General features: G+C 41.4%; 1 protein-coding gene across 6 annotated transcripts in view; it reads left to right on the top strand.

The window, feature by feature from the left end:
* Window positions 1-12,863, top strand: part of KIF13A (kinesin family member 13A) — a 234,457-nt gene that overhangs the window by 167,009 nt on the left and 54,585 nt on the right. For 3 of the 6 annotated variants that reach the window (XM_053603550.1, XM_053603551.1, XM_053603552.1), the window contains exons 15-18: window positions 3,051-3,137; window positions 3,242-3,408; window positions 5,576-5,695; window positions 12,591-12,804. In XM_053603550.1, the coding sequence (XP_053459525.1) occupies window positions 3,051-3,137; window positions 3,242-3,408; window positions 5,576-5,695; window positions 12,591-12,804 (588 nt within the window). The remainder of the gene's footprint in view (window positions 1-3,050; window positions 3,138-3,241; window positions 3,409-5,575; window positions 5,696-12,590; window positions 12,805-12,863) is intronic. The other 3 variants (XM_053603553.1, XM_053603554.1, XM_053603555.1) reach the window with 1 other exon arrangement.

The raw sequence follows: 12,863 nt of genomic DNA on the forward strand, positions 1-12,863 counted from the left end.
AAATAATATTTATTATATTTCTCCAGCAAACTTCACCTGTTAGTCCTTTAGCAAATTAATCTTTAATTAATTAATTATCTCTTCCCACCTCCAATGTTTTGTTTTGTTTTGTTTTGTTTTTAAATACCAGAGTATTAGCTAGGCACCATGGCTCACTCCTCTAAAGCACTTTGGGAGGCTGAAGCAGGAGGATCACTTGTGCCTAGTAGTTCAAGACCAGGCTGGGTAACATAGTGAGACACAGTCTCTACAGAAAATTTAAAAATTAGCCAGATGTGGTACATACCTGTACTGCTAGCTGCTTGGGGTGCTGAGGCAGGAGGATCTGCTTGAGCCCAGGAGTTTGAACTTCAGTGAGCTATGATCACATCACTGTATTTAACCTGGGCTATAGAGCAAGATCCTGGTTCTAAAAAATAAATACCAGAAAATCTTTTATTTTAATTAAGTGGAGGAAACATTTATGAGAAGACTAAAATTGCCAGTACTAAAACTTGTGGAGAACTTTTCCTTCACTCTAAAAGAAAAATCACAGTGACTATACTTTAACTGCATCAGAGGATCAGTTGATAAGAGAGCTTCTAATAAGCAGGCAACCCTATGTTGAATAGTAGTGGCAGTAGGGAACATCCTTGTCTGGTTCCAGTTCTAAGTAGAAAAGCTTTCAGTTTTATTCCATTCAGTATGATATTTGCTGTGGGTTTGTCAGAGATGGCTTCAATCAGTTTAAGAAATATGGCACCTATGCCTATATTCTTAAGTGTTCTTATTAGAAAAGGATGCTGAATTCTATCAAATGCTTTTTCTACATACTTTGGAATACTATTCAGCCATAAAAACAATGGTGTCTTCACATCTTTTGTAACATCCTGGATGGATTTGAAACATATTCTCTTAGTAAATTATGGAAGTAAGAATGGGAAAGCAATTATCCAATGTACTCAATACTAATATAAAGCCAGTAGACAATCTGATGCATACCCACATAGGAGAAAAAACTTATTTCAAGTTAGGGGAGAGGTAATAAGGGAGCAGGAGGTGGCTGTTCTCAGGGGGCACGGAGTTGGGGGTGTTTGGCACACCTTTTGTCTGTGGGACATAACAAGGACTCTCCCTGACAAAATCAACTTGTTGACCTGGTTGTACCCTCATATAAATTTACTTTTATTTACCCTGAAATAAATTTACTTTAAAAAATAAATAAAAATAAGCAGCAACACTATAAAATCTTTTGCAGAGGGTTATCGAGCCTACTGACTTCTTAGCCCATTGCTCACCAGTAAGCTGTAGCAAAGTTGCAGTGTAAAGAAACCTGCACTGTTGAAAGACCGATGTCTGCTGGGCAGTGTTGCTTCCCCTCCAGGCTTGTTTAAGACAAATTCATGCTGCCTGGGCTGACACAAACCCAGAGAGGCACTGTACATGTTACATAGGTTGTGATATATGCAACGTATCAAAGATGGGTAGAGCTCTTCCTTCCTCCCCAAATTGTGTTTTGTTTCTCCAGTTTGTTTAATAGCTTTTAGGATTTTTAGTATTAAATCCATCTTCTTTTTATGTTTGTCCCCAAGTTTTTATTATGGGAAATTTCAAACATATAAAAGTAGAATAATACAGTGAACCCCCTGGCTGGGTGCAGAGGCTCACGCCTGTAATCCCTGAACCCTGGGAGGCCAAGGCAGGTGGATTGCCTGAGCTCAAGGTTCGAGACCAGTCTGAGCTAGAGCAAGCCCACCTCTAAAAATAGTCATTATAGCAGGTGCCTATAGTCCAACCTACTCAGGAGACTGAGGCAAGAGAATCGCTTGACCTCAATTGCTTGAGGTCACTGTGAGCTATGATAACTACGGCGCTCTACTGGGGGTGACAAAGTGAAACTCTGTCTCAAATAAATAAATACGTTATCTATCATCCAGTTTCAAAAATGAGCACCTCATGGACAATTTTGGTTTTTTAGATACTTTCCACATTTCCTTCTCCCTTCTCTCTGAATTATTTTAAAGGAAATTCTAGACATTACTGTGTATCACATTATTATATCCATAGTATCTGTAAAATATGAAGATTCTTAAACATAGTTTCAATACCATCACACCTAAAATAATTAACAGTAATTCTTTACCAGTCATCATGTATCCAGTCAGTGTCGGATTTTCCCCCTTTTCTCATCAATGTGGTTTTTCAGTTATTTCTTGAAATTGGGATCCAAATAAGGTTCTGCAGATGTTGTTTTTTAATATGTCTCTTATACGTATTAATATGTCTCATCCTGTGTATGTGTGTATATGTCTGTCTGTGTCTGCCTCTCTCTTTCTTTTTCATTGCATTTTATTTGTACAAGACGACTAGTTGTTAGTCCTAGAGTTTCCCATGGTCAAGATTTTGTAGCTGGGCACAGTGGCTCACACCTGTAATCCTAGCATTCTGAGAGGCAAAGTAAGTCAACTGTTTGAGCTTAAAAGTTTGAGACCAGCCTGAGCAAGAGAAAGACCCTATCTCTATTAAAAATAGAAAAAATGGCCAGGGATCATTGCAAGTGCCTGTATTCCCAGCTACTTGGAAGGCTGAGGCAGGAGGATTGCTTGAGCCCAAGAAGTTGAGGTTGCTGTGAGCTATAATGACACCACGGCACTCTCCTCAGGGAGACAGAGTGAGACGCTGTCAAAAACAAAAAAGAGTTTGCTCACTGCCTCCTGTGGCATCCTTTAACTTCTTCCACTTCCTTGTTCTCTGTATTTCCCACATTGGTATTTAGATAGGCAAACTTGTCAAGTTCAGCTCACATTTTGACAGTGGCCATAGGTGGTGCTTTCTGTCTCCATCAGGACCACATCATGTTGAGCTGTCACACTCTGAGGGGTCGGCAGCTCTGGGTCATCTTTGCTTAGGTCATGTGTTTTAATAGTGTTTACAAATTCTGTTATTCCTTCCTCAGTTACTAGTTGGAATGCATTTGTTAAGAGAAAATTCTCCCAAGTATCTCTTTGGAATTCCAGGGCCAGGTCGTGTGCTTTTTCCTGCTCACCTGATGTCTCCCTTATATCTTTCAGGTCTTGTGTAAATGGCACCCTTGTGTGCAGTACCACCCAGCTGTGGCACGGCGATAGAATCCTGTGGGGAAATAACCACTTTTTTAGGTAATGTCTTTGTATTCTCTAATATTTTCATAGACTTTTTTTTTCTGTTATCTTTTAAAGTTGTAAACCAATTTGGTTTTGTCTGATGGTGAAACACCCCACAGAATTAATCTACCTAAGAGGAAACGTCGAGATTGGTTGAAAGACTTTGAAAAGGAAACGGGCCCACCAGAACATGACCTGGACGCAGCCAGCGAGGCTTCCTCTGAACCAGACTATAACTATGAATTTGCACAGATGGAAGTTATCATGAAAACACTGAATAGTAATGGTAAGACCCTAACTCCGTATTTCAGCATCTCAGGCAGTTCTTCATCTCCCACCATCAGTGAGGGATAAAGTGTCATTCTGCATTTTAGATGCACAAAATTACAGGTGTCTTTTAGAAACCATCACGAAGAAGCTGATGAAGAGATTTGGGTGGGAGGTGGTCTTCTCCCTCAGGTGTGACGAGGAAACAGGTGTTTCTTTTTTTTGAGACCCCTTGTTCCTGAGCCAGTTATAGTAACATTTCCATGGTGCTGGAGTACTAGATGATTTTTAACAGAATTCCTTATCAGATTTCCCATTATTGAACCTATCATTTCTGAATTCTTGCGAGGTTGAAAATCGCCAAGAGAATGTGAATCCAGAAATTTCAAATAGAATTTAATGGAAAGGTAACAGTCACCACATTTCACTATAAACTCAGTTGGATATTATGCCCTCCAAGAGACTTATTTAATAAGCCCAGATAATTTTTACAAAAAATGATAGTGAAAATGAAATGCTTTATAGGCTGTTTGGTTGACTTATACTCTAGGTTGTCTCGGATCTTGGGAGATGAAACTCTTCTGAACACAATATTTCTGGATCCCTCTTTCCAGAAGGTTTGCAGTGTTTATATTAATGTTTTTCCTTTCTGTATCTAAATGCCCACATTTCTTTACCTTTTCTTTCCTTTTCTGTGCTTGCACACATCTTCGTGCATTCAGTGAACTACATGTCAAATTCTTTCCTTGCTTGCTATTTTATAAATCTTCCCCATTCTTTCCCCATATCTAGTCTTCTGATTCCAGATGTGGTATCTGGGACTAAGCAGCCAGACCTGAAATTTCTCGTTACCATGCACAAGGCAGCATTTCTAGGACTAGATCTATTTAACAAGTTGGGACACCTGAGAAAGTTTGTAGGCCCAGGCCAACCTCACCTTCCCCTTCATCTGCTCTCTAGTGACCTCAGGCTCCCTAGCTTGAACCAGGGAGGACCTTGAGGACCCTACAACATGTGGCCTCTACCTTATACAGTTGAACTCTCCCCCTTATCATTGGCTTTCTCATTTTCCTCTCAGAATTAACCTGTCTGGGAAGAATTTCAACTGAGAGGAAATTTGGTATATGGGCTGCCAGACTGAGCACCTGGTGAGATCAGATCTCTTGTCATATCAAATTGGGGGTTCTGTTGCAGGAATAAAGACTTTTCATTGGTCTCCACTCCTGAATTTTTAGTCTTAGGGACCTCTTATTTTTAAGTTACAAAAATGAAATATAAATAAAAGACCAGACTGTGAAAAACAAGTATAATATATTTATTTCAAGAGTATAGAACCGCCAACAAAAAGGAGAAAAAAATAACTTTTGACAGAAGCTTGGTAATTTCTCTTTAAACAGCACTAGTGGATATTACAGTTAGCCACTGGGGGTTTTAACACTGCAGCGTGGGTGAACCACAACTAGAAATCTAGCTTCAGTCCAGTCTGCCACTGGCCCACCAGTTGGGAGGAATCCCAAAAGACATTCTGAAGTGAAATTCAGACATCAGAGTCATATTAGTGGATCATTTAACATGCCTGAGCAACAAGTCTCCTGTGAGTGATCTTTGGAGGCCTGAGTGAATACATGCTATGGCAGGGTGTGGCAGTAGGCTGTACCCTCCAATCTCCAGGTGGAGAAATGCCCATTTAGAGAGAGCTCATTTCTTCAGATGAGGTTACAGAATTCTAGGTATCTCTGCCTTATAACTTTGCAGAACTTCAGAGTTAATCATTTATCCATCCCAAACCACATATTTATGATTTTATACAATTGCTACCTTCTTAAATATAAATTAACTTCCTGAAAACCCATAGGTATTTTATGAGCATTTGTTAATTCTGCCCATCCTCTTACCCAAACCAATCGGAGTCATTGGTGGCCTGGTGCATGGTGTTAACGTGAGTCATTCATTTGTATCCCAGACCAGGCCTTGTTCTCCAGTGTTGGTTTTGTCTGTATAAAAGTAATGTTTCCCTGATTGCATTAATGTACGCAGCTATGATTTAATAATAAAAAAAAAAAAAAGTAATGTTTCCCGGTCCCCACTCCTTCCCCACCTCCAGCAGAGCTTCCCCCGAGGCCCACAAACATGGTGTAATGCTAGTGCTGGCCACAGTGTTCACTGCACTTCACCTCTGCTGCTAGGTGGCTTCCCGATAATAAGCCTGTCCGCCTGGTGGTCGTCCCCGTGGTGGTCTTACTTGAAGATCCTCTTCCCTCTCATGTGGTTTCAGATGAAGCTGCTCCACAAACACTGGGATAAAGGTTTTTAACTGATTGGCATTAGCATGAGGTGGCTTGACCAGTTTGGAGCAGTGCTGCTGACTGATGCTTGTGCTATATGCTTTGGCAAAAACTGACTAACAAGACTAGGAAGAAACTGAAGTTTTCTGCCTGAGGAAAGTACTCTGAACTCCTGATTGAGGAACGTCCCTTTTGAATTTTGACCCGTTCCCCCCCGCCCCCAATTTCATTACCTTCCCAGCGGTTAAAATCTGACAGTTCTTCTTTTCCTTCTACTTCTAAAAGCATTGAAAAATATCATTGGTATTATTACCACTGCTACCCATGGCTTTATTACTGTTTATAGAGCAATTCAGGACAGCAGTACTTTCAGACATATATATTCACCTCCATTATCCAAGTAATAGACCAGAATAATGTGTTTTTGAGTCTGTAGAGTAAAATGCTGGTCTAAAACCCCATTCATTTGAATCAAAAGTAAAATGAAACCTATTATGTGTGGACAATAATGCCTTCTTCCCAAGAGTTCAAAATAGGAATCAGACATTCATCTCTTTTTCCAATGTCAATGTCAACACTATAGTAAAGACTAATTAAGGGGCTAGTGAAAGGTCGTGGAGCTAGTTTATTCCGTGTCAGATCAAAAGGTTCCTTTTTCCCTAAGGATCTGCTTCTCCTCAATTCAGTGCTTTGTACATTTTGGTGTGAATTAGTTCTAATTTCTCTTTCGCACATAAATACCCTCCTACCAATCCCACTATGAGTATCACTCCCACGTCCATCCTCTCTTTTCCATTCTAGGGACAATAGGTTGGTTTGAGCTCATTTCATAGTACCTACTGAATAAAGAAAAACTTATGAAGAAGAGAAAGTGCTGGCTTGGCGCCTGTGGCTCAAGCGGCTAAGGCACCAGCCACATACACCTGAGCTGGCGGGTTTGAATCCAGTCTGGGCCCGCCAAACAGCAGTGACGGCTGCAACCAAAAAAACAGCCAGGCATTGTGGTGGGTGCCCGTAGTCCCAGCTACTTGGGAGGCAGAGGTAGGAGAATCACTTGAACCTAGGAGTTGGAGGTTGCTGTGATCTGTGATGCCACTGCACTCTACCCAGGATGACAGCGTGAGACTCTCTGTCTCAAAAAATAAAAATAAAAATAAGAGAAAGTGCTATGCCCAAAATGAATGTGGTCCCTTCTTTCTTCCTAAAATACTTACCTTTAGTATCTTGTCCTTAAGCACCTGATTCACTGAGGTTTAAGACAGTTTCTTCAAGAGAGGGGGAAATGATCAGAAAAAAATAAAACTGGACAGTCTCCTAATATTTGAGAATAGGCCGAATAATCTGGCTTCTGTCCTGGGCTCCATCATTGAGTCAGGTCAACTTGCCAGTTTGGATAATGTATTTTAAAATATGCTCTGTGTAAGGCTTGAAACTAGCGAGTTGATTTGAAAAGAAAATGTTGCCAGAGGTGTCTGTGAGAGCCAAGTGCTGTGGCTCACACCTGTAATCCCAGCAGTTTGGCAGGTAGAGGTGGGAGGATCACTTGAGGCCAGGAGTTTGAGAGTATCCTGAGCAACATAGCAAGACCTCCTCTCTACAAAACATTAAAAAATTAGTTGGGTATGTTGGTAAGCACATGTATGCCCAGCCACTTGGGAGGCTGAGCCCAGGAATTCCAGTTTTATAAGGAGCTGTGATTGTGCCACTGCACTCCAGTATGGGCAACAGAGCACAACCCTGTCTCTGGGAAAGGAAAGAAAAAAGATGAAAAGTGTCATGAGGATGGTGTTTCAAGACTGGTGATGACATCCAGGTGAAACAAAAATTCAGTCCAGGCTTCTACCAGAGCTGCGTGTAACAAGGGCAGATCTGGGGTCTCTGGGGCCCACCCAGCTGTACAGGTGGAAGGTTCAGGGGAAGGAAGCTTTGGCTTGCTTTCCCTTTCATATCTGCACTTCAACTTGTGGCCACTTACTATGCCTGGTGGGTGTTGGCAGCCCTTTGTGTGGCAGCTGCTGGCACAGTTTAAACAGCCTCAGGCATGTCACGGTCTGCATCCGCATAGAACCTTGGGATGAGAGCCTCTTGGCCTCAGCCACTGGGGACCGTGTGTATCTCTACACCATTAACAAGCAGAAAGGGAAATGTGGGTTAAATATTATATTTAGTGTCTCTTAGCAAAATCCCTATAATGCAGTTTTATTAAATGGTGTGCTTTACATTTTCTCTAGAAAAGATTCATAAACATGAAGTTCGGACAGTTAGGACCCTTGAAAATAAGGCTCTGTCTCAATACTAAACGGGTGGTGCACACCCTGTCCTTTCCCCTTTTCACCCAGAGCTTATACACTGTGTAAGACATACATTTTTTTTTAATTCTGAGAAAATTTTTCTTCTCTAGAGCTTAGGACTTCTCTCAGAAAAGTTTATCATGTTTCTCATATTTTCCTCAGAAGTGGTAGAGCTATGTAAGAGGTTCTAATGTAGTAGAATACGTAAATGTATGGAGAATGTTTTGCCCACCCAAGATCTGCCTTTGTGTAAAAAGATTTTTATTTGTTTTTATATTGGGTTTTCCTTTCTTTTCTTTTTTTATTTTTTTTTGAGACAGTGTCACTTTGTCACCCGGGATAAAGTTCTGTGGCATCACAGCTCACAGCAACCTCAAACTGCTGAGCTCAAGTGATCCTCTTGCCTCAGCCTCCCCAATAGTTGGGAATACAGGCACCTGCCACAAGGCCTGGCTATTTTTAGAGATGGGGTCTCACTCTTGCTCAGACTGGTCTCAAACTCCTGAGCTCAAGCAATCCACCTGCATTGGCCTCCCAGATGCTAGGATTGTAGGCGTGAGACACCGTGCCTGGCATTCTGCCAGCTTTCTAAGTGGTATATTTTAGGGACTCTGCGTCAGACTTGATGAAGAACACTATTCTGCTTCTTTGAAAATATGCTGAATTTTAAAATTTTATATCCCAACAAAAATATGCCCTGGTCCAGCTGGCTTCACACCAGTATTCTATCAAACCTTCAAAGAAGAGCTTATTCCCTCCCACACTGCAGAAATTATTCCAAAAAATTGAGGAGGAAGGAATCTTCCCCAACACATTCTATGAAGCAAATATCACCCTGATACCAAAACCAGGAAAAGACCCAAACAAAAAGGAGAATTTCAGACCAATTTCACTAATAAATACAGATGCAAAAATTCTCAACAAAATCCTAGCCAATTACAGTTTATCATCAAAAAAGTCATTCATCATGATCAAGTAGGTTTCATCCCAGGGATGCAAGGCTGGTTTAACATAGGCACATCCATAAACGTTATCCACCATATCAACAGGAGCAAAAACAAAGACCATGTGATCCTCTCAATAGATACAGAAAAAGCATTTGATAAAATCCAGCATTCTTTTCTAATCAGAACCGTGAAGAATATAGGCATTGGCGGCACATTTCTTAAATTGATCAAAGACATCTATGACAAACCCACAACTAATATTTTACTGAATGGAGTAAAACCGAAAGCTTTTCCACTTAGAAATGGAACCAGACAAGGTTGTCCTCTGTCACCTTTACTATTCAACATAGTGCTGGAAGTTTAGCCAATACAATTAGGCAAGAGAAGGAAATAAAGGACATCCAGATGGGAGCAGAGGAGGTCAAACTCTCCCTCTTTGCTGATGATATGATCTTAGAGAACCCCAAAGACTCAACCACAAGACTCCTGGAAGTCATCAAAAAATACAGTAATGTCTCAGGATATAAAATCCATGTCCACAAGTCAGTAGCCTTTGTATACACCAATAACAGTCAAGATGAGAAGCTAATTAAGAACACAATCCCCTTCACTGTGGCTTCAAACAAAATTAAATACCTAGGAATATACCTAACAAAAGAAGGGAAGGACCTCTATAAAGAAAACTACAAAATCCTAAGAAAATAAATAGCAGAAGATGTTAACAAATGGAAGAACATACCATGCTCATGGCTGGGAAGAATCAATATTGTTAAAATGTCTATACTTCTTGAAGCAATCTACAGATTCAATGGCATCCCTATTAAAATATCTACATACTTTCAAGATTTGGAAAAAATAATTCTTCATTTTGTATGGAACTAGAAAAAACCTCATATAGCTAAGGCAATTCTTAGTAATAAAAAGAATGCCGGGGCATCAGCTTACCAGACTTTAGGCTGTATTACAAGGCCATAGTGATCAAAACAGCATGGTGATGGCACAAAAATAAAGACATAGACATCTGGAGCCAAATAGAAAACCAGGGGATGAAACATCTTCCACCTGATCTTTGATAAACCACACAAGAACATACACTGGGGAAAAGAATCCCTGTTCAATAAATGATTCTGGAAGAACTGGATAATAACACGTGAAAGGCTGAAACTGTACCCACACCTTTCTCCACTCACAAAAATTGATTCAAGATGGATAAAAGACCTAAATTTAAGACATGAAATGACAAAAGTCCTTGAAGAAAGCATGGGAAAGACACTTAAAGATATCAGCCTGGCGAAAGACTTTATGAAGAAGACTTCTGTGGCAATTGCAACAACAAAAATAAACAAATGGGGCTTGGCGCCTGTAGCTCAGTGGCTAGGGCTGAGCTACACCAGAGCAGGCAGGTTCAAATCCAGACTAGGCCTGCCAAACAACAATGACAACTACAACCAAAAAATAGCCGGGCGTGTTGGCGGGCACCTGTAGTCCCAGCTACTTAGGAGGCTGAGGCAAGAGAATCGCCTAAGCCCAAGAGTTTGAGGTTGCTATGAGCTGTGACACAATGGCACTCTACTGAGGGTGACATAGTGAGACTGTCTCAAAAAATAAAATAAAATAAACAAATGGGACTTAATTAATCTGATCAGCAAGAATATTTTTTTTTAAGTATCTACTCTTTCACATATAGAGTACTAATTCTAAGCAAAAAACAGGGGTAGAGGGCCAGGCTCAGTAGCTCATGCCTGTAATCCTAGCACTCTGGGAGGCCAAGGCAGGTGGATTGCCTGAGCTCAGAGTTCAAGACCTGCCTGAGGCTTAGGAATTTGAGACCAGCCTGAGCAACAGTGAGACCTTGTCTTCACTAGAAATAGAAAAACTAGCCAGGCATCATGGCAGGCACCTGTAGTCCCAGCTACTCGGGAGGCTGAGGCAAGGGAATTGCTTGAGCCCAAGAGTTTGAGGTCACTGTGAGCTGTGATGCCACGGCACTCTGCCTAGAGTACAGAGTTAGACTCTGTCTCAGTCAATCAATTGATAAATAAATGAATGAATAAATAAAATTGGTGTAGTAAGAATACTACATTAATTTATTACTAAAGGAATGTTGTGCCCCAACTGATTAGCCAGTGAGGTATCTGAGTTCAGAACCTGGCTCTGTCACATATTAGTTCTGTGATCTTAGGTCAGCTACATAACCTTTCTGAGCCCCAGTTTCCTCATCTTTAAAATCAGGATGCTATCCACCTTTAGGTTTGTTGCAAATCTTTCATGAGGTGTTGCATGCGAAGGGTATAGTACCTCTACCTGAGATGTAGCCAGTAGCTAGTAGAGTCATTGTTGCCATTGTGGTTGTCATTTTTATTAAAACAACTCACCTGTACTTGGCCTATCTTGTGATTCTTTAAAATTGCTTCTTTTTGTTTGGTATTAACTTTATTTTTTGAAGCTAATATTGTTATCTTTTTCTCTTGCTGCTAACATAGAAATTTAGTACAATTTACATGTTTATTTCACAAAATGATAGGATATTTTGGAAAATTCAGTCAATAGCTATCATCAGGTTATATAAAAAGTCCTTCTGAGTCACTTTAACTCTAACTGCCTTCCTGGAAATTAAGCTGAGAGCCAGTGTGTGGGAATATCAGGCAAACATGTGGATGGCACGGGAAGGAAATTATGTCCCCCTCTGCTCCAGCGAATGCACCTCATCTCAGTTCCATGGACTTGTCTGAAGTGTTTAGTATGATGGTGATTTTCTTTTCTGCCATCTAGATTGTCTAACACAATTTCTCCTCTTTACTAACACTGTTTCCCTACAACCTACTCACTTAGACCCTAAGTAACTTTCTCCTTTGTTCATGTGGCCAGAGCCCTAATCTTTCTCCATGGCATCTAGCTCATTGGTCATTACCAAGCTAACGTCTTGCCCATCCAGTACGTTCTTTAGAGCCAAGTCCCATCTACACCACAACTGTCACTAGTCATCAGAGTGGCTACTTGGAGCAAGATCTGTTACTGTCTATGGTTGTTTACCTATGTGTATGGTGAGGAACTCTGCATCTGTGCCAATAAGGTGTTGGAAACCGGTTTTAGTTATTTTTGTAACTGAATTGCCCTCTTAAATATTAGCACCTGGGAAATAGTCAGACCATATCCTCGATCGATGGTTTCAAACATGCTGTGATCCGTGTTTCCTCCCTCCTCAGAGAAGTTCAAGAGTATTAAGATTTGTGATGAAAATCGAAAACCCTTTGTCGCCTACTAAAACCGATGTTAACTGGGGGTAGAAATCAGCTACGTGTTTCTGTCCTTGGAGCTGTCCTAGGTTTCATGAGGTTTTTCTCCTCAGTGGACAGGATCCCATCCCCTTCTCCATCACCTGCTGGTAGGAGACTGGCAGTCTACCTGCACATTGGGATGAGCTCATCAAACTCAAGAAAGTAACATAGTGGATATGGAGGATGGTATATGCATATGGGTGTTTATCTAAAGTGTTAGTAAAGAGGAGATTAAGAGGATTTCATCCAGTGAGGCCCCTCTTGCCTATTACAGAAAGCATATATCCTGGGGCAGGATATGTTCTTGCTAGAAGCAGCCCTGACAGGTGGCAGTGCCTGGCGTGAGTGCCCGTCTCAGCCACTACTGAAGACACCTTGCTTTTTTCCCTTGGCTTGTCAGACCCAGTTCAAAATGTGGTTCAGGTCCTGGAGAAACAATACCTAGAAGAAAAGAGAAGTGCCCTGGAGGAGCAGCGGCTCATGTATGAGCGGGAGCTGGAACATCTCCGCCAGCAGCTGTCCCCGGAGAGGCAGCCGCAGAGTAGCAGCCCTGACCGTCTGGCCTACAGCAGCCAGACAGCACAGCAGAAGGTGACCCAGTGGGCAGAGGAGAGGTAAGAATGGGCACTGGGCGGCCCGAGTCCTGGCTCCAGGGCCATGGGGCTTTGGAGAA

Source organism: Nycticebus coucang, chromosome 9 (genome assembly GCF_027406575.1).
Source record: "Nycticebus coucang isolate mNycCou1 chromosome 9, mNycCou1.pri, whole genome shotgun sequence".
Classification (NCBI taxonomy): Eukaryota; Metazoa; Chordata; class Mammalia; order Primates; family Lorisidae; genus Nycticebus; species Nycticebus coucang.